General features: G+C 41.1%; 3 protein-coding genes across 4 annotated transcripts in view; 2 read left to right on the plus strand and 1 right to left on the minus strand.

Annotated features, from left to right (window-relative positions):
* The first annotated feature begins 150 nt into the window (after positions 1 to 150).
* On the plus strand, positions 151 to 3778 carry rps6 (ribosomal protein S6). The gene is made up of 6 exons (XM_063884484.1): positions 151 to 264; positions 893 to 1024; positions 1797 to 2007; positions 2476 to 2622; positions 3368 to 3525; positions 3648 to 3778. Exons 1-6 carry the CDS (start codon positions 259 to 261, stop codon positions 3741 to 3743), a joined length of 750 nt encoding a protein of 249 aa, XP_063740554.1. The 5' UTR covers positions 151 to 258; the 3' UTR covers positions 3744 to 3778.
* A 492-nt stretch (positions 3779 to 4270) lies between these two features.
* On the minus strand, positions 4271 to 9435 carry LOC134865080 (perilipin-2-like). Of its 2 annotated transcripts, none has more exons than XM_063884482.1 (7): positions 7094 to 9435; positions 6986 to 7016; positions 6492 to 6675; positions 6012 to 6094; positions 5650 to 5899; positions 5180 to 5319; positions 4271 to 4661 (listed from the first exon to the last, which is right to left on the minus strand). In XM_063884482.1, the coding sequence occupies exons 1-7, from the start codon at positions 7132 to 7134 to the stop codon at positions 4320 to 4322; spliced, it is 1071 nt and encodes a 356-aa protein (XP_063740552.1). In that variant the 5' UTR covers positions 7135 to 9435; the 3' UTR covers positions 4271 to 4319. The 2 variants fall into 2 exon arrangements, with proteins under 2 accessions (XP_063740552.1, XP_063740553.1); XM_063884483.1 differs by having other exon boundaries at positions 5207 to 5319; positions 7094 to 9434.
* The window catches only part of LOC134865078 (nucleosome-remodeling factor subunit BPTF-like), a 43241-nt gene continuing 30577 nt past the window's right edge, over positions 8699 to 21362 (plus strand). The window contains 11 exon segments of the mRNA XM_063884480.1: positions 8699 to 9499; positions 11211 to 12033; positions 14943 to 14994; positions 15209 to 15377; positions 17622 to 17663; positions 17666 to 17857; positions 19006 to 19185; positions 19596 to 19765; positions 20062 to 20238; positions 20474 to 20655; positions 21156 to 21287. Of these exon segments, the coding sequence (XP_063740550.1) occupies positions 8926 to 9499; positions 11211 to 12033; positions 14943 to 14994; positions 15209 to 15377; positions 17622 to 17663; positions 17666 to 17857; positions 19006 to 19185; positions 19596 to 19765; positions 20062 to 20238; positions 20474 to 20655; positions 21156 to 21287 (2693 nt within the window). The 5' untranslated portion in view covers positions 8699 to 8925.

Genomic DNA, 21362 nt, shown 5'->3' on the forward strand with positions numbered 1-21362 from the left:
GTGTTGTGTTCTACAACTTACCCATTACTACAGAAATAACCTTTAACATAACTTGTATTTCTTTTAATTATTTTTGAGTAATAAAGTCAAACAAGTCAAATGTTATGTTATAATTGTCTAATAGCTTTCAGCTGTAGCCTGTTGATTAAAATTACGTCGAATCAGTTATCGCGAGAACTTATGAGGGCTATGTGAGACCACGGAGAGAATTTCCGGTCTCTTTCCCGTGGCGGACCGTCTAAGGGCTGGTTTAGCAAAATGAAGGTACAATGTTTCCCTTTCTCTAAATCTCCGTAGAGAGGCTATTTTCTTTAAATATTGATATGTGGTTGATGCCATACTGATATACTTTAAATCGGACTTTTTCGATTTAGAAGAGTTGGCTCTGGTACTAAGGATGAGTTTTGATTGGGATGCGAGTCAGCGCTGACTATTCTGTCGGCAAGTGAGCTTTAGAAACATGGCGTCACTCTGAGCAAAATGTGCACAGACTTTAAGTCCCATTTTAGAGCAATAAAGTGTTCGCAATTGTTTGTAGATTACGTTGTGCAAGCTTGCTGTGTATTCCGATTTGTCCTTTCGTAACGTTAGCGGTTCAACCGGGTATTTTAATGCTATTAGCGCCCAGGGTGCTAACGTTAGCTAGCCGACAGGGACGCTAGTAGGCCTCTACTCTGAACTATTAGCAAAGGTGCTCCAAATATAACCAGATTTTTTTTTGTCTGAAAGGGGATTCTTAACCTTAGCCAAGTCTCTCATTTAGTCATCTTGTTTTGCCTTTAACATTCCTTGCGTTGCTAACGTTTCACCTGCCTGTATGAGTACGTATCTGTCATGACCCATGTGGAGCCACGTAACATGTACTAACTTCAACATTTCAACTATTTTAAAGCTGAACATCTCGTTCCCCGCTACTGGCTGCCAGAAGCTCATCGAAGTTGATGATGAGCGTAAACTGAGGACTTTCTATGAGAAGCGTATGGCCACTGAGGTGCCTGCTGACCCCCTGGGAGATGAGTGGAAGGTAAAGTAATGTTTGACCTCTTTGTATGCATGTTTCTTTGTCAGCACATCTAGTTGCAGACTCAGAGTTTATACAAGTCATTATTCATGTTGTAGCACACTAGTAAACCCTTTCTGACTGACCTATAGTCATTAAGGGGGGACATGTGTTGCCAGAGTAACTGTGAAGCTGCTTTACCAGATGCAACCAGGTCCTGAATCAGTGGATGGTTGAACTGCATTGCTCTCTCAATTTGTGTTATGTACATGTGTAACGTCTCTTAACTCCTAACCATGCTCGATTGTAACCACATTACTCAACTTTGCATTTTCAAGGGAAAGTTCTACTTTTTAAATGAGTCTTAATGTGGGCAAGTTTTATTAAGGTCACAATCCTGAAGGATATTGGACTTCAATTATCCATACACAGGTGCTAGCCATGTTATTTGGAGTGTTCATTTTCTTGCTATGGGTAACTTGGACAGGTAAAAATATGGTTTGGGAATTAAACAACTAAGCCTACTCTTAATAGACAAGCTGTTCTCCCATTTAAGCCATATTACTTATTTTGAACACTGGATTGTTAAAAGACAGTTGAATATCCGACTACAGTCATCATTCTTAAAATCAAAGAAACTTGGCAGATAATTCTGTTAAACAATCAAATTACATTAAGCAGATTCTAACTGATATTCCTATGTTCTGTAAACAACCCTTATTTATAAGACATTGCATCGTGTAACGTTAATGAAAAACATCAGAGACATAACCACCTGTTTCCTGTACCTTAACAGGGGTATGTGGTGCGCATCAGCGGAGGCAACGACAAGCAGGGCTTCCCCATGAAGCAGGGCGTGCTGACCCACGGACGTGTGCGCCTGCTGCTCAGCAAGGGCCACTCCTGCTACCGTCCCCGCAGGACTGGCGAGCGTAAACGCAAGTCTGTCCGTGGTTGCATCGTTGATGCCAATCTCAGCGTTCTCAACTTGGTCATCGTGAAGAAAGGTAATGTTTTGATGGGGGGTTTATTGGATTCTGAAATGCACTATCATTATGTTTATGGCACACTAGTAAACCCTTTCTGACTGACCTATAGTCATTAAGGGGGGACACGTGCTGCCAGAGTAACTGTGAAGCTGCTTTACCAGATGCAACCAGGTCCTGAATCAGTGGATGGTTGAACTGCATTGCTCTCTCACTATGTCACGTGTACACTAATATCAGAATATCACTAAAGCTGCTGTGTAATTATTTGACTTTGGGGAGGTAATCTATTCATGGACTGAGCGTCACACCCAAGAAGCTATGACTAGATTTTAAGTGTTGCTTATAACCCTTTTACTTTTTTGTTGTATATTGACTTGTTGTTTTGTTGTGAAACATGCATACTCTTAAAAATGTAGGAACTGCAATTTAGGAATCGCTTAGCTTTAATAAGTTTGACTCATCCCCTCGTGATCTGGTTATCCTCAGGTGAGAAGGACATTCCCGGCCTGACCGACAGCACTGTCCCTCGCCGTCTGGGTCCCAAGAGGGCCAGCAAGATCCGCAAGCTCTTCAACCTGGCCAAGGAGGATGATGTGAGGCAGTATGTTGTGAGGAGACCCCTGACTAAAGAAGGTAATACTTTAGCTGCTTCTGCCCGTTTTCACACAAGCCTGCAAGTGTTGAAAAAAATGTATGATTTCCAGAGTTATGGATTGGACTTGTGTTGATCATGAGCCTCGTGAAGTCTGTGCCACCTGAAATTGACTTCACGATGAGATAAAAATGAAGCTTGTGTGGCTTCATTATTAACTTGAAATGCATAGCTACCTGCTGAAAAGTAAAATTTGTGATCTTGATTTGTAGGCTGAAATATTGAAATGTACTTGAGCAGTTTGTTTAAATACCAGGCAGTGCTAGCTTATTGGGAAAGCCGAGTAAAAGTTGACAAAGTATTTGACACAATTGGATAGATTCTCGCACGCTTTATTTTTAAAAGCCTTATAATCAATGTAGATGAGCTCAGGCGCCCTACATGTCCATCTGGTGATGCTTAGTTTCACAAACCCAACCATAAGGTGAACATATTTATCTTAAGGTGTGGCTCTTTATTGTTGGTTTTAAGATCTTCATGTAAACTGAATTGGGTAGTTAGTTCCCCAGAAAGGTGGCAAGATTTATTAAAGTGTGACAGTCTCCAGGAAGCTTCATCCTGAATGCTATACAGTTGGTATTGTAAAGCCTGAACAGCTATCCTTTGCAGTTTGTATTTTTATGTATCAAACCACTTCCGTTGTAGGAGTGGAGATGGCCATTGCACAAACATTATGACACGATAATGTTATCATTTTACATTAACGGCATCCCTTCGCTTTGATAGGCAAGAAGCCCAGAACTAAGGCTCCCAGGATCCAGAGGCTGGTGACACCCCGCGTGCTGCAGCACAAGCGCCGCCGCATCTCCCTCAAGAGACAGCGCACCCTGAAGAACAAGGAGGAGGCCTCTGAGTACGCCAAGCTGCTGGCCAAGAGGATGAAGGTAAGCGTTTGTTTTTTCTGATTCAGTGGTTTCAGATTTATTGTATATTAATAAATGTGTTATTAAATTAGTTTTCTTTAAATGTGTTGAACTATTTTATTGACATTTGTTCCTGTAAACAGGAGGCCAAGGAGAAGCGCCAGGAACAGATCGCCAAGAGGCGCCGCCTTTCTTCTCTGAGAGCATCCACATCCAAGTCAGAGTCCAGCCAAAAGTGAAATCACAAACTCAAATAAAGTCATGTTTTGCTGAATTTGTTGCCTTCTAGGTTTTCTTTTCAATGCCTTGATACAATAGAGGGTAATGTGACTGCAGGGTTGCCAGGCAATTAAAGACATCAGTCACTATGGTGGTTAAGATGTGTCTGTTGGCTTTCCAAAAGTTCCCAAGAGACAAAACACTTTTTGCTGATCTGTTAATGAAGTGCATTTATTTTAGTAATTTGGATATTTCATTTTGATTAACTGATGCTGTTGTACAAAGTAACTTGCATTATGGACTATCCAAACAGAACTGAGGCTTTAATTCATAACGTTCTATGAAGGGGGAAACGCTTAAAGCTTAATGCCAGAAAGTTGTAACAAGCTCTCAAATGTATTCCTGTAGTTCAAACAAATGTTTCATGCTTTATTGTAACATCATGAACTATCACTGCTATAAGCTCTGTACTCAGGTTTCACTTGACAATATGCAGACATGACTGTTGCCTTGCTTGAACAGTTGACAAAATTAACAAATAGCTTGATGAATTCAATCTTCAGTTTATTTTAATTAGACAAATCCGACAGTCTAAATCAACGTAGACATCCTTCAGCATTACACCGATTGTTTAAGTCAGGCAAATTGAGGGACCTCATTCGCCGTGTAGCTTTCACTGGTGGGGAAACTCGAACAGTTCCCATGTGCGTTGAGGTCTCTGTGGCATTGAAATAACTTCTATCCTGGTAAGACTGTTTGGCTGGTGGGCAGTTTAAGTTGTACATCTGGGATATAAAGACGAACACAGACAAAAGCTGATGCTGCAGATGCTGAGGCAGCGCCTGAATGCTCCATGCCAGCGTCTGAATGCTCCATGCCAGCGTCAGACATTTCGTCTGAAGGTCCTGAACCAGCCCTGAAGACAAATTCTCCATGACCTGTTGAAGATGAGAAAAAAGTACCATGTCAAGTTTGTTTTGGGTGCAAAAGGTCTCAGTAAAAGTGATAATGATGAAACTCACAATGGCTATTACATATCTTTTTGATGTAAATATTTAAGATGATTTTTATAGTTTATTCACTAGTAACTAATTGTCAACAATATTTTTATACATATGTTGTAGAAGTTAGTTAAAAAAAAACAATAAACTTACTCGTCATTAATCCTATAGCTATAAACATCTATTAGGAGTTAGGTATTCACTAAAGGTTCACTAAAGAGTAAGTTCTTTATTTGTTCTTTTCAAAATGTACCTTATTGTAATATTTTTGCTGCATTTTGTAATTACCTCGCTCAAAATAGGCAGATGTATTGCAGAGCCCGCTATATTATAATATCAAGTCTTATATTAAATGGGCAGGTATTGGAGAGTTATGAAAGAAGGTAGGTAAGAAAGCGAAAAAGCACATTTCCCAACATGTTGAACTATCCCTATAAACTTTGCTCACAGCACACCTGAAAATATTGCATCTCTGCCCCCACCATTATATAGGTCCTCCTTAACATCTTGGCAGAGAGTGACACCAGTCGCAGGGGGAAACTTTTCCTAAGTGTGGTCGCCTCAAAAACCTCCACCAAGAGAGCTGCTTCCTCCTCTGCAAAGTCAGCAAGAACATAAGTTCAACATAAGTTTTGGTCAGGCAGTTTCAGAATCATGTTTATGCCAAGTAGGTTTATAAAAGCACATAGAAATATTGAAAAGAATGTGAAAGAGCAGGGCAATTTTAGAAGTCATGGGATTGTGCCAAAATGTGCCAATGTTCACAGTACAGAGTGCAAGGAAGGAACCATGTCACAAGATGTGCATTAATGTTGAGACTACGTTAAGAGTCTAAGTAGGTGGGGTCCCTTGTTGAGGAGGCCAGTAGCTCACAGGATGTCTTGGTGGCAGGAAGTTTTTCCATCAGTAGCTCTACATAACGCACCTTTATCTTTATCAGTGGGAGGAAGCACTCGGTCCACCAGAGCCTCGGACATGATCAGAGCGGATTCCAGTCCCACACTGGCCACTCTGATGACTTTTTTCGCAGGGGACTGGTCCGCCTGGCCATCAGCCTGCTGTATCCCGCCCTTCAGCCAGGCCACTGTGTGCTCCACACAGTCCAGAGTCCCATTAGCTGCAATGCTCACCACATCCTGGATCTCATGCATCTTGTTCATGGCAGTGGCGACAACCTGTGCGAGACAGAAAAAAAACAAGAGAAACTGTTGTGACTTCTGGTGTCTGTTTTGTATTAAAATGTGTGGTGCTCATTAAGATTTTCTCAGACTAAAAGGAAGAGGTAACCTGCTCTGTGGGTGTATGCAGCACTGGGAAAGCTGTCTCCAGCCAGTCAAGACTTCTACAGGCAACATCATTAGCAACGGAAACTGTGGAAATATTCCAGACAATGAAGCCATTACTGAAAATCTTCTTTAATAGACTTCATACAGGAGAGTTGACCCTATAACTGAAACATCATATTTTTTCCAAATCTCAACCTTAAAAGATATGACCTATGAGCATTTGATTTTAAGTAAATATAAATTGTTTGTTTATTTATATGGATTCATGTCTGAAACATATTTAACTGTATGAACTTGCAAGGACTAAATTATGTGTAAGTAATTATAGGCCAGTTGAACTTTAACACTATCAAGTTTACTAATGATTTCATTCAGACAATAAGTTATATATCAAAGATTATAAAACATTCGGTCCTCCTTATTTATCCTGCTAAGGCCCCATATTTTGTAAAATTACTGACTAAGCACTGAAGGTACTCACTCTGAGGCTCCAGTTTAACAAGGACAGGTGAAACCACAGCTGTCACACTGCTCTCCAGCATCTCACACACAGACTTCAGGTTGGGGTGCTTGCCTTTAGTGTCAATGTAAAAGACGGACAGCTTGGTAAAAGCTGAGTGAACCATGGGCAGCTTAGCCAACCTGGCAGCTGCACTCAGTACCTTCTGCAACAACAAAAAAAGGCATCAACAAAAAAGCCACATACAAGTCTTGGGGGTTTACAGAAAGAATTATATAAATGACAAATTAGTCTTTCGTCATTTGGGTAATTTCTAAAAAAACTAATCTGCCCAAAGTCGTGAAATAAATGATCAATCATTTGGGTCATCTGAGACACTTATCACCAAATTTAAACAGAAGACATTCGGAAACTCAATTGCTCTAAACATTAGAATGATCTAGATTATTTATCAGGTTTTGTTGCTATGTTACTAGCATTCAGGTAAGGAATGAATCTACCTAGATGGAACTCACCTGGTTGTTGTTCTTTGGCATGTTTTGTACACTTTAATAAAAGAAGAAACATCCGTTAATTTTCGAAATGTTAACATTTTCAAAGACTTGAGAATATATAACACTCACTCTGCAAAGTGCTGCTTCTTGGGAAAGTCTGTCGCTCTCATCAGGTGGTGGAGCAGCCTACTCAATTAACTTCACCTGAGAGGTGATGATGCTCTTAGTCTGTTTATCGCGATATGTCAACGTAGCTGTGACGAGAATTAGAGGCGAGATTTAAAAGCTCAATCGATTCCAGCTTCAACGAAGTACTCTGCATAATTATATATTAAAACATATCTCGTGAATGAACATTTTTGGCAAAAACAAATGCAGGTACCTAATGTTTTTAGACGTATAATCAGTCCTACACAGATCTGATCTTTCCGGTGTTATTATGCCTATTCAAAATGTTGTATTAATTCTACTATGTATCAATATAGGCAATTACCTTATTGTGTTGATCCACGTAATATTGGATATATTAACCTTTTGTCTCTAATGGCCTAATAACAACTTTTGCAACATTTAGCTATTGATCATAGAGAACAAAGCTCAAACATGTAATCGTGATTTGAACCTGGGCTGTGAAACCCCATTGGATATCGATCCACCGCCCTAACCATTCCACCACAAAACTGAATAACACATAAAGCATGTCAGTCCTCTTATAGACCTGGAAAAATATGAACAATAAACATTAATATAGTTTGCCAGAATCACCCTTATATTAGTCAATGTAATTATCATGCTATTAGGCTGCAAATGTTTTGCAAAAAAGGGTCTAGGAACGTGTACAGTTTAAGTCAAATTGCCAACGAAATCAAAGAAGAATTTTCAGTAAACTTGTTGACTTCATCAAGTTAAAAGCACGATTTTACCTCTTTTGACATCTTTGTTTACTCAGGCGTTATTGCGAAAAACGTTACATTTTTACATAATCATCGTGCAGGTGTGATCAACTGGAGCTCAGCATCGTTCCTAAATTACAGTTAAACGATCTGGTTGAACTAAATGAAAATTGTTTTTTGTTGTTGTTATGTAACATGCATGGTTTTAAAGAAGATATGCGACGCTGTTTCACACATTTGCATTACTTTTGACCAAAAACTATGTGTGCTGTTAACTTTTAACGAGTTATTTGGGTACATGTAACGGAGCTCAATGACGGATCCTTATATCTTCTCGCCTTGTTTTGCTGTGACGTCGATGGCGACATGGCGGAAAATTAAAGCTTGTCTTTCACTGTATGCACTGCACCCACATGTTTCTAAACCAACCACCAGAACCATTCAATGCTAATTAAGTTCTATTGGCATAAACCGTTTGCATGGATAACTGATTTTATGAACTAGCACGGCATTTACATCGATTGTAGAATAGTGAGTCACGTGATCTTACATTCACTTAGGCCTGTTAGTGTAAAGTTAGAAGAAAACACACGCAGTTTCCGGTTTGTGACAGTGATGTAGTTAACATAAATGCAGTTGGAATTGGTAATTTGTATATATAACCAACTGCATTGGACCAAAAATACTTAATGTAATCTTGCTTGGTATGATTATGTCACCATAATATGTATTTTTTCATTTTCTATTTGCTTTTACTTTGAAGCACCGTGCACTCAACCTCCGGTACAACCACTGGTATCCACGGTTAGCTTAACGCAGCTCTGAGGCCTGCTGTGTTTTCAACAGAGGGAGAGCTGAGGAGAAAAATGGCGTCTGCAGGCTACCCTGAGCGGGACACCGGCCATTCAGTTTGAGCTTTCTGCTCTTAAATTGAGACCGGGGCTTGGGGAAGACCTATCGGGAACCGTCACCAGATCTGCTGGTTTCTTTCTCCCCCGCTTTTCTCCGGTGTGAGTGGCTCACTCGAGCAGCGAGATTGAAGCGGAACAGAACAGACTCTCTCCCACAATGAGGGGGAGACGAGGAAGGCCGCCCAAACAAGCAGCCGTGATGCGGGAGGGTTCACCCGGGCCAGTCCGCGGCTCTCGGGGTAGCAGGAGTAGAGGGATGCGTGGACGGGGAAGAGGCAGAGGACGCGGCCGGGGACGGGGAGGAATTGGCGGCGTTTGTGGGACTGGCTCTGCGGAGGTAGATACAGACATCTCCGGCCGAGAGAACTTTCATTCGTCCCGGGGCCGCAGGAAAGTTGGAGGCTCCACAGCGGCGGTGTCCGCGGCATCCCGGGGCAGAGGAGGCAGAGGGAGAGGCAGGGGGTCGAGAGGCGGCCGCGGCAGTAGAGGCGGAGTGAGGCGGCCTCAAACCAAGGTGGTCTACGACGACAACAGCGACGAAGAAGATGATAATATAAGCTACAGGTCAGAAGACGATGAACTCCTTAACGACAACCCTTCGTCGGATCTTGAAGAAGAGGAGGCCTTGGGAAACGACTCTGACTATCTGGAGGAACTACCAGATGATGATGATGCCAGCTACTGTACGGAGAGTAGTTTTAAGAGCCACAGCACGCTCGGTAGCACCCCAGGTACGTGGCTTTGCAAGTGCACGTACTTTAGCACAGCAGATTTGCATAACTTAGAGTGTGCATTATATTATATTATCGCTCAGTACAGAAAGCAAGCCGCATTGTTCAAAATGGAGCTTGCACTCAGAAACAGGCCTTTGTTTACCGTGTGCTCTGCTTGCCACTGGTTTGCAGTTCTGCTCCACGCTTCAACCGGCTCTCGTGTTTTGACTTTTTGTAGGATCAGCACATTTTTGTTGTCATTTCATTATGAATAATTTATTCGTGTTATTTTTTTACGGGACTTTTTCATGCGCGCTGTATTTTTTGTGTTTTAGAACACATTGGGGAACGTGATGTATGGACTTTATTTGGTCTTTCTCATTTACCATTTCTACCTGTGTAGGCACAGTACAGTAAATACAGTTTCTACTATTTCGTTTTCATCATCACACGTATTTTTCTTTTACCTTATTTCCTTCTGGCCTCGGATTGACAGTTCATAGCTGCCTTTTTTTTCTGAAGATTAGAACTAAATGCAAGTGGTGCTCGTTTTATAAAGGAAGTTATTCATTTCATTTTATTCATGCACTATCTCTACACACTCGTACCTCTTTTATAATTCTGTTTTTGGTAACGTCTGTTTGCATTATGCTGCCTGATGAGTTTGACAGGGCTTTGTTTTGAAGAGAGGCGCCTTTTTTTCACTTGTTGCAAACACTCACTGTTACATTATTAGTGGTACACCGTTACCATGGTAACCGCTGTTATCAGGTGAACAAATTAGAGCCGCCATGGCACCAATTATACACAATACTGCTAATAAAGTGATATATGCTAAAATCAATTGACAGCAAGTATGTTATGTAAAGTATTGCTTGGAAAGCAGTGTGCAATCACATGGAAAAAAATTGACCTATATGATTATTAGGGTCATGCAGACTTGGGACTTTTGAATATTTAAATATCTATTCTACAGTAAAGCTTACCATTTTACTCGCTCTGAAGTGTCAGACTTCGTCATTTATTGTGGGGATACATTTGTCTTTAAATAGTTTTTGGAAGAAAACATTCGAGTGCAGATTGTATATCTTGATTTGTTCAACCCTTAACACTTCACTGCACTGCAGGCTTGGATGACATTTAAGTAGTTCAGGGATTAATCACATGCCTCTCAACTTCCACTGGCCATTGAAACTGCTTTTTTTTTAAGTACGTCAACATGGTAGCATTGTGCAGCCGAGTGTAAGGGGTTTTTTGTAAGCCCACTGGTCTTTAGGAAATGTAGCGCCTTTACTGCCATGCACATGCAGGCACTCATTTCTATGCTATTTTGCTATTATGCAAACCTGCATGTATACATACCACTCTTGCACCAGAGGGAATGAGCAGGTATGATGACACACAAGCTGCGCCATTTGCACCTTAAAAGACCAAGGGAGAGTATTTAGCGTATCGTCTTAGGACAAGAATGTGCTTGTCTACCTCTTTTTAAATTTTACTTTTGTGTCCCGCTGTAAAGCCTGGGGCTGGTGATTGGTATCCTCCTGTACAAATCAGTCTGAGTGCAGTATAACAGGGCATCATGGATGCTAATAAGTTAAGGCATTAAGTTGCATTGGCTTATAGTTAACAGATTCACCATGTTTGATTAATTTGTGTTGATGCAAAGCAACATATCTCTTAATTTTATTTTTCTCACTGCTAACTGTTTTCCTTTTACTTCTTGTAGGCCGGAGAAGGAGTCGGGCATTGCGACCGCAGTCTCCCATCTTTGAGGCAAAGGACATTCCTCCCCTGGAGCTTCCTAAGTCCTCTGAGGACCTCCAGGTTCCTACCTCACAGCTCCTCAATGTGTCTGCCGTCTATGAAGTCCTCCGCAACTTTGGCTCAGTGCTGCGCCTCTCCCCTTTCCGATTTGAGGATTTCTGTGCAGCGGTGGCCAGCCAGGAGCAGTGCACACTGCTGGCAGAGATGCACATCTCCCTGCTCAAAGCTATTCTCAGAGAGGAGGACACTTCCAACACCACCTTTGGTCCCACTGACGTGAAGGACTCCGTCAACTCAACTTTGTATTTTGTGGATGGTATGACCTGGCCAGAGGTGGTGCGGGCGTACTGTGAAAGCGACCCGGAGTACCGGCACATTTTGCCTTTCCAGGAGACTGAGGATTACCCGTATGAACCATTAGAGAGCAAAATCAAAGTTCTCCAGTTTTTGGTGGACCAGTTTTTGGCGACCAACATTGCCCGAGAAGAGCTAATGTCGGAAGGTGTGGTTGCCTACGACGACCACTGCAGAGTATGCCACCGCCTTGGTGACCTGCTGTGCTGTGAGACATGTTCAGCCGTTTACCATCTGGAGTGTGTGAAGCCGCCTTTGCTGGAAGTTCCTGAGGATGAGTGGCAATGTGAGGTGTGTGTGGCACACAAGGTACCCGGTGTGGCGGACTGCCTGCCAGAAGTGCAGAAGAGCAAACCGTTTATCCGACAACTCCCAGTCGGCTATGATCGACACAACCGCAAATACTGGTTCCTCAATCGCCGCATTGTTGTGTAAGTCTACCATGTTTAAGTTATTTGCCAACATTTTAATATACACAATTTACTTCAAAAGTACATGTCAGGGGGAGGGACTTTATCTTGTTACAGTCATGCATATTTATAAAAAATGCTAAAATTACTTAAAACTCGTCAGAGCTGTCTGTGTGAAACTTGTGTATTGGTTATTAATTCAACCATTATGGTCTCTTGGAGTACTTTTTCCTTTTTAAGCGCCTCTCCAGAAATAAAAGGTTATTTACAGTACACGGAAAACAAACGTGCACATCTAAAATTCCAAACTCACATGATTTTTTAATTTGTGGATTATAAACAGTATTTAACTGCAAGAGTAAGCATGCTAAAGCAGTTTAATCTGCTCACAGGCAGAGTCTCCAAAGTTGTCGTATACTCTTGTGTTGTGTGAAAGTGTTTGTGAAAATCACAAACCATCTGCATGTACAATTGGAAACAACACTATGTAAAGAACCGAGATAAAGTCAGTAATCCTGCAATTTCTCTTTTGCACAATCCAGTTCTGTAATTAACTGCAGCAGCTGTCAGTGCAGCTGATGTACCACAGTATTTGTGTCAGTTTACTTACTTATCTAAAGATTGGTAATGTAGAAGACCCATGGTTTACTGTGCATGTGTTCAACCACTGTTTGCCCTCCCTCTGTTCATGAGAGAATGTTGTCACAGGCTAATCCCTGAACATCACAAAGATGAATGTTGTCACTTTGCACCTGTAGTTCATACAGATTATTGCTTACACTCAGAACTGTTCATAACTCTAAATACCATTGCCTGCTGTTCAAAGGCAGCCTGTGTCCAAGCTGAGCTCAACCCAGGTCTGCTGAGGGGTCATGAATGACCCGCACTAATAAGCACATGATAATATTACTTTTACTCACAGTGATGAAAATGATTGTGCGCTCAGGTGCAGTTTTTACGCATACCACAAGCTTACACCCCTCATAAAGATCTGCATGGCGACTGTTTCATAAACCTAAAATAACTGCATGCGTCCATAGGATTTACCATAACCTGACCATCAGCAGTATTGGTTCCTATACGTTAGCACATTATCTTGGTATGGAGCAGTCACAGATGGTGTGTGTGTGTGTGTGCTGGGTCAGCAGCAGCAGAAGGCCCGCTACATAAACCTTAAAAGAGTATGGATCACCAGAACAATGTAAGATTTAAAAGGGTAGGAGGCCCCAGCTTTGTAATTGCTGAATTGGACACGTTCTCTTCTTCTTGTACTTTCTTCGCTCTCTTAATTGGCCCCCAGCAGGTGCTGCGTTACTGATCTCCACTTCCCTTCAGAGGCTGTGTGTGTTTGTGCATATAAGTAGTGTGCACAGAGGAATGTTTGTGTGACTGGATAAACGTGCAAGGAATGATGTGCAGAGAACCAAGGTGCGTGTGTGTGCATGTGTGTCTGAGCATGCATGCACATGTGCCTGTAGTGAAGTGCTGAATAGACACAACTGTTACACATCCTCCGGTTCCTCTCAGTGCCTCGACTCAGGCCACGCTGAGCCGAAAGCTCTCAAATATTACACTCTATAGCTGCTGCTCTGAAACTCTAACAATGCCCTCTTCAATATTACTTATTGTGTGGGGTAGATGCTTAGTCTAACTATTAATTTGTACTGTTTACCCTCTTCACCCTACAGCCACACATACTTTCATAAAAAGGGAGAGAGAGCAGATTTTTTTCACAGATTTTATAAATACTCAGTGCTTCAATTATTTTGAATAGTATAAATAAGGGACATGCAGCTTTGTGCTTTGGTAGCCTACTTATAATATTCAAAACTTTGCTGAGATAGTTAAATCCCCCAAGGTACTTTAAAATCAACTCTAACTTTTTTACAGCACCTTGGAGAGCCAACATTTCTGGGATAATCCAAACAAACAACCAAACGTGCACTGACTCTTAAAGGCTGTTTTGGGAAACACTGTTCCTTTTTAAATTGTTGAAATTGTTACCAAGACTTATGCACATATATTGTATCTCTTAAACAACTGTTATACACTTGCAAGATATTATATACTGTACTATATATCTAATAGTTGCATCCTTTTGATCATTACATAAAATGTGCCTCCTTGTCATTTTACCTACTGACTAGTCTGGCAAAGTGAGATGAGGAAAAACAACTGAAGAAATCAGTCTGATTTCTTTGCTGGACTTGGACTGTGTTTGTCATTGAAACTTTGCATGTTTTGCTCAGTTCTACACACGTGATCACATTTATTTTGGTTATGCTTCATTTTCTATAAAGACAGCACTGGATCACCACAGAGAGATCAAAATAGGATTGAACATGTGCACTGTGTAAGCTCCACTTTGTTAGTGATCATTTATCAAGCAGCAGCGTTTATAATGGATGGATCTGACAAACAAAATGATTGTCCATTACCTGGAACGCTTTAATTAGAACTATCGTTGCCATTACAAATGTACAGGTGTCTCTGATGTATAACATATCGTGTCATGGACAGTGCGAATACTTTTAAATGAATCGGTTTGACTGCAGTCTAGCTGAGTGTTTGGGGGAAATCGAAAATCACAATATGGTCAGAAACCTTTAAATACTTAGACACATAAAGCCGACGAAAGCTTACAATATATGGAGAAGCCAGCCAAGAGGCAGAGCTGTGTCCCTAAAAGCCCAACTTTGGTGGACTCCGGCAAAGTCTACTGCCCCTCCTCTGATCTTGATTATTGCATCTTTAAATGAGCTTGCCTACCCGATTGTAAACACGTAGGGACTTATTTTAAAGTAGAATTATGCTCCTTGTCCAGACCACAGTCTGTAAAGCTATAATTCATTTTGGGTGGCAGCTACCCCTCACTGTTGTGTCTCCTAATTATTTTCTCCTCACGTTTCCTCTCTTATGTGTCCTTACAGGGAGGAGGATGGCGAGCAGGAGGACAAGGCCATCTGGTACTACAGCACCAAGGTAAATGCAACTCCATGTTTCTCTTACTAGGGGTTCATGATCTTCTTTAGACATTAAAATAGAAATATTAAGTTTTTAAAAACTCTTGCTACTCTTCTTAATGGCTTACTTACTGTAATTATCTGTCACAGTACACATTTGTTATACATATATACATGTTTTTATATATCTGTATTATAGTCACTGAACCTTTCCCTAACTGTGTTCTTCCCAGGTCCAGCTAGCCGAGCTCATAGATAATTTGGATAAGGAGTACTGGGAGGCCGACCTGAATGCTTCACTCGAGGAGATAAGGGACGAGGTGCACGCTCATATGGACATCACAGAGGACCTTACCAACAAGGCCCGTGGCAGCAACAAGTGTTTCCTCACTGCCGCCAATGGTAAAGAGTTCCTCTTTCTGTAAAAAAAAAAGAAAGTTCAGTGACTCTAAGGTTTTCTGTGTAGTAATTTAATTATGGAATCTGTGTAAGAGGGATCTCCTTAAGCCCAGCATTTCTTCCTTTATGTCTCTGTCTTTTCAAACCTCTGCCTGTTTCCCCTCTTATACTAATGAATGTCACCCAGTCATAGATGGTTGGACCATAGGAATCAACCCAGCTATTATGTAACCTTACTCTGGTCCCATTCTGGCCAGTGTCCAGCCCTTGAGCTTCCCTTCAGCCCCTTATCCCTTCTTTTCTGTCCATGAGCACAACATGTTTACAGCATTCAGTCTGTGGTGCAGTAGACCTTCAGAAAAATTCAGCTGCAGTGCTGCTCTGTGGTGGTAACTTATGAGGCAACAGTTTACCTGGTAACAGACTTCTGTCGGGCATCTTTTGTGCACAGATAAATAAAAGATTCTCACTTACAGCCAACTTTAACTTTTACACCAACAGGAAGTAGATTATACAGTCATACAAACACTGAATGCCACCAATGAATGCAGCTTTTGTCTAACGTTTTTAAATTGGAAGCAGCAACATATTCTCCAGATTTCCAGTTTGCACATGTGTGTTTGATTCTTGCTCTTGCATAGTAATAGCTTAGCTTATTTCATAAGGGTAAGAATGACCTGGATTGCAAGATGTCTTTTTGAAGAAACACAAGTGATTAATTGGTTAGGAGTGCCAAACAGAAAAGTGCTTGGAAAACGTAATGTCCCAGAAGTGCTTCCCCTTGTGCATGAGACCAGCTTAGTGGCAGCTGTTTTGACAATTGATCTATAAGACTGAAACATGAAAAATCTGAGCGTATGTGTAATAATAAGGGTTGTAAGCAGACAGTATTTTAAAATCAGTTTGCCCTGCAGGCTCAGTTTTTAGTAGCTTTAAGATTTGTAGCGATATGAGTGATTTCATGAAGTGTAGACAAGATATATTCTGTCTATTGTTATCATTCTTCTCCCTGCAAGTGCTAATCCTGGTTACGAGATATATCTTTATGCGTTAGCCCTGTCTGTCTTTCCTTTTTTATACCAGCAATGAGGAAACAAGGAGAGAATATCATAAACAAGCAATTGTTACCAAGTGTGAGATTTCCTGTTAGGATGAGGCCAACCTAACCATGACAGATAATGATGATACATACAAGATGTGTATTAAACTCTGCTGAGTCTTCACTTAAAGCTGTTGTACCCATATTGTCAGCGTTAGAGATGAAAATTACAGATTGGAGTTCATTGGCATTTTTTTGTGTTTCCTCTTTGGCTGTGCATTTTAAGTTCAAGAGCAGTATTTTTTGATGTATCATGTGGTTTTGTTCATGCTGTATTTTACAGTGCAAGTGTAGGCGTTCTTTTGCTCACCGTTTTATATGCAATCTGTAATGGTGATGCTACAGATGAGTCATACTGATAAAGGACTTTACAGTCTTCCGATGTATATCATTAACCCAACATGCTTATCTCTGTGTGTCACTATTAATGCTGTTTCAAACATAAACACATTAGTGCCCACACAGCGTAATGCCGTTGTGGTCTCCCACCCTACAATCTAACTTTATTGTTATGATGTCAAATGCTCAAAATCTACAAACATGTACATCTACCAAACATTTTAAAGGCAAATCGTGTAAATAATTCCTATAAACGGTCTGTTGCTCCTACTGATTGTGAAGTCGAAACAAGGAGGTCTCCACGAAGACAAACTTGGTGCCTTGTTGTAGTTTTGGGGTTAAACTAAACTTTAAATAAAGTTCAAGCATGGCATAATGTGGCCCCCAAACACATGCCCTCATTGTCTGCTAGTTTTAATTTTGGTTTGGTTCACAAGGCATCTTTGTTAACTAGATTTAAAATATTGCTCTAAATTTTACACTGATGCTGTCGTTGTTCTTTCCATCCCTAACTAAAATCTGCTTAACAATATTTTGGCTTTTAATGTGATTTGAGATTTATTTACTGTTCAAAAACAACATATTTCAGCATCACTAGCTTTTTTTCAATCGTGCTTTTGCCTACTGTTTTAAAGTATGTGTATTCTGAAAATATGGATTTTTAGACACACTGTGCAACTACCAACTTGTGCTGTTGTTGTTCATCTGTGTAAAACTGCAAATCACAGGCTATCAAATGTCTCAGCCTTTTGTTTCTTGTGTCTTAAAATGTTTGACCTCTACTTGACGTTTCTTCTTCTTTTATCCAGAGGAGATTTTGGAGCGGTTGCGGGCTAAGAAGGAGGAGGAGCTGGAGAGGTGAAGAGACGAGCTGCAGAGGAGGCCCAGAAAGAGCGGCTGGAAAAGGAGAAGATGGAGGTGGATGTGGAGAATGAAGGTGAAGAAGCCAAGTTGAGGGACGAGGAGCAACAGGAGGGCCAGGTCAAAGAGTTGACAGAAGAGGGGACAAAAGAAGAGGCCAGGGAAGAGAAAAAGGATGGTGGAGGTATTTATGCTTTTTGAATTTCACAGAATTTTCGTAAAAATCCATCGAGAATCGATGAACCGGCACGTTGTGTAGAGCTGTGGAGAAACAAAGTACATCACAACAGTGGTGTAATTACTTATTGATTTAAGAATAAATTCTGTAGGTGTTTCACGCCAAGATTAATTATATTGCTGCGACAAGTATAACACTCAGAATTGACTTATTTAAATTGATATCTATGTTTTGCTGAATACAAATTGAGGGCATTAAAGAGGCACTTTATACAGAATAAAATAAATGTATTGCACAGGCAGCAAAACACTCAACGTCTTTGGTAAGCTAATTGGCCTCGAGAGCATTCACATAGAAAAGATTGTATAAGAAGATGGATGATGTTACATTCCACTCCTCTTCTTTCCATTGTCTCCTTGATATTAATTCACATTGTCTCCTTGAAATTAATTCACTACAAGATCAAAGAAATCCACAAATTGTACAACATTGCTGCTGTTCATATGTAGTTCTTAAAGGAGTCAGTAGTGGCAGTAATTTGACATATGGCCCTACACTTCAATCATCCTCTGCACAACACAAAAAAACAGCAGTTTTGCACTTGAACTCCGTATGCTCTCTTTCATCCAAAGAGCTGAGAAGCTGATTGCATCCATTGATTTTAAATCAGAGGCATTGTCTCAGAACTCAGCGTGACTATGCCTGAGTCTCACTCTACCTTTTTTAGATTAGAACCTCTTATATCCAGATTGCTGTTCTGGTAGTGCCTTTTGAAGTTATAATCTATACGTCTACATCCTCCGGTATTACAGTTTTCACCATGCATTGATGTTGCCATTTCTGCATAAGTCTTCTATATCGGTTGCCCATTGCTTTAAATTGGCACATCCCTCTGTCAGTTCTTGCATTACGTATGACTTATCAGTAGAGGGAGCCACAGTCTTTATTATTTACGAACTTTCACATGAATGATTCTGTAAAAATTAAGACTGAGCTACCACTTGTGCAGAATTTTTCTAATTCAATAATATTTTTCCAGGTTTACACCTGTACCTTGCTGAGACATTTATACAAACCCTGAAAGATTTCTGACTAACAGCAAGAAATCAATCTAGAAAAACTGGTAACTGTCAATCCTCTTTGTCTTTTAACAGAAAATCCAGCATCAGATTCTGTCCCTGTCAGCGGAGATGGCATCCCCAGCCTGAGCCAGCCCTCCCAGAGCGGCGAGGAGAACAGTAACGGCAGCATGGGTGCTGTTACAACATGTCCTGAACCTCCAGACCTGGCTGACAAGTCCTCCCAGTCATCCCTGGCCAGCCTTGATGACATAGGTTTGTCAAAATAACTATAACTCTTTGACATTGTCTAATTTCTATTGTACTGTTAAACACTGTACTTGGCTGTACTAGGGACTCTCCAGCCAAGAGGAATTTGATCTAAATTGGCTTCTTGATCAAATAGATTTTTAGAAAAACTGAGGTCAAAATGATGCCAGGAAAAGGAACATGTTTGTGTCATACTAGCCATCTACATATTATACATATTGGTTAAGAGGCCTTTAAACAGACCAGCAGGACATGTAATCTCCTTATGAGAAAAATCTGTAAAATGACTATTAATAATTCATTGTCGCCTTCAATGATCATTGCACGTCATACAGCTTTTCAAATAGATTGTACAACTGTGTAACACTGTTAAAGGCCCTTTCTGTCTTGAACTGAACCTTGCATTTGGTTTCCAGCGGATGGTAAGGACGCTAATGGTGAGCCATGTCCCGGCGGTAGGAGGTCTGCAGCAACTCGCATGGTGACCCGGCTGAGGAACCCGGAGAGCAAACTCAGCCAGATGAAGAGCCAACAGGTGGCTGCTGCCGTTCACGAAGCCAACAAGGGCTTCAAGGAGGGCAAGGAGGTGAGAATAACCATAGTGTCTAACACACAGGTGCAAAAGCATGCCAATGTATGTATGAGAATGAGGTAATGGCCTATTGGAAGAGAATTGGAGATTAACCCAACTATATTCAGGCTATTTATTATTGTCGCTTACTAAGTTTTGGCCTAATGAAAGATGATTTAGTTTAACTGGACTTAGATAAGCAGGGGAGGGATGTTATTTTGCAACATTGAACATTGGAATATAAACTTCACTGTCATAAAGCAGTCTGTGAAAAATCTGAATGACTCATTTTCCCCCCCCTTCCTCTACAGGTATTAGTAGTAAACGCACAAGGTGACGTCACCCGTGTCAGCACGCGAGGGAAGGAGGTTGTGATGAAGGGGACACTCAGTCAATTCTTTAAGCTGGGCCAGGAGGGAAAATACCGCGTCTATCATAATCAATACAGTACCAATACTGTGGCACTCAACAAGCACCAGCACAGAGAGGTAAGCAGCATGACATTTGAGTGCACAGAGATACATTAGATAAGAGCTGCAGGGGGGCTCAGTAGATTCCACACCACTTGGTTTTGCTGCATGTTTGCAAGGGGTTTCTACATTCAAGTCACTTGGATTGGTTATTTTATTTGTATTAATTGGTGTGCGAACAAAGTTGATATAAAGTTGCTGGTAGGTACTGAAACTCTTTGACCAAAACTTGACTTTTTTGTGTTTTCATCAGGACCATGACAAGAGGCGGCATCTCTCCCACAAGTTCTGCATGACACCAGCAGGAGAGTTTAAGTGGAACGGGTCTATTCATGGCTCTAAGGTTCTCACCATCTCCACACTGAGAATCAACATCATCCAGCTGGAGAACAACGTTCCATCACCCTTCATGCACCCTAACTGGGCCTCACACAGGTACAGAGTCAGACACTCTCATATGGAAATAGTATATTACTACTTTGATACTCTAGGTTGTCTGTAGGGATGAGTGCGGTACACCGGTACCCTCTCACACCATGCAAGAGTCGTGTCCAGCCTTTGGCTTTTTGCTACTAAGGCAAATGGGTATGCATGTCTTCCTTGTCTGACAGCAGATCACGTTTAGCCAGTGCAAATTGGTTGCATGAACACCTGAGTTAAACATTCTCCAATGCCATGCTGAACGTCCTCTTATTTGCTGAAATTCCAATGGCAGTCAACACTGGCAGTAGGTAACACTGAATGCCTCCCTAGGTGTCAGTCATATTAGCATTGGTGCCTTTCAGTAATTACATTGTACTATGTTAGTTATGAAAAAGGACAGAATTAGGCCACTTCTTCCTACTAGTCAGAAAACTTCAAAGTTAGTTAGGCTAAAAAAAGTGCTGAGTAACGAGAGACATTTCTAAATATTCAGTGTTTTTCTTGTTTTGTAGGACCAACTGGATCAAAGCTGTTCAGATGTGCAGTAAGGCCAGAGAGTTTGCGCTGGCCCTGGCCATCCTGGAGTGTGCCATCAAACCTGTGGCTATGCTGCCTGTCTGGAAGGACTCACTGGGCCATACCAGGTACACTCATAGTGTATTTACAGTGTGTTTGTGGACTCTAAATATTGTAAACGTACTTTACTTACACATTATGTG

The sequence above is a fragment of the Eleginops maclovinus genome, chromosome 5 (genome assembly GCF_036324505.1).
Source record: "Eleginops maclovinus isolate JMC-PN-2008 ecotype Puerto Natales chromosome 5, JC_Emac_rtc_rv5, whole genome shotgun sequence".
NCBI lineage: Eukaryota > Metazoa > Chordata > Actinopteri > Perciformes > Eleginopidae > Eleginops > Eleginops maclovinus.

Bases quoted from the DNA above. Each gene is read 5' to 3' on its own strand.
- rps6 (XM_063884484.1), top strand. The intron at 1,025-1,796 runs GTAAAGTAATGT...GTACCTTAACAG, and splicing joins CCCTGGGAGATGAGTGGAAG to GGGTATGTGGTGCGCATCAG. The intron at 2,008-2,475 runs GTAATGTTTTGA...GGTTATCCTCAG, and splicing joins CTTGGTCATCGTGAAGAAAG to GTGAGAAGGACATTCCCGGC.
- LOC134865080 (XM_063884482.1), bottom strand. From the start codon at position 7,134: ATGAGAGCGACAGACTTTCCCAAGAAGCAGCACTTTGCAGA. The intron at 6,676-6,985 runs GTGAGTTCCATC...TTGTTGTTGCAG, and splicing joins TGCCAAAGAACAACAACCAG to AAGGTACTGAGTGCAGCTGC. The intron at 6,095-6,491 runs GTGAGTACCTTC...ATATTTCCACAG, and splicing joins TGTTAAACTGGAGCCTCAGA to TTTCCGTTGCTAATGATGTT.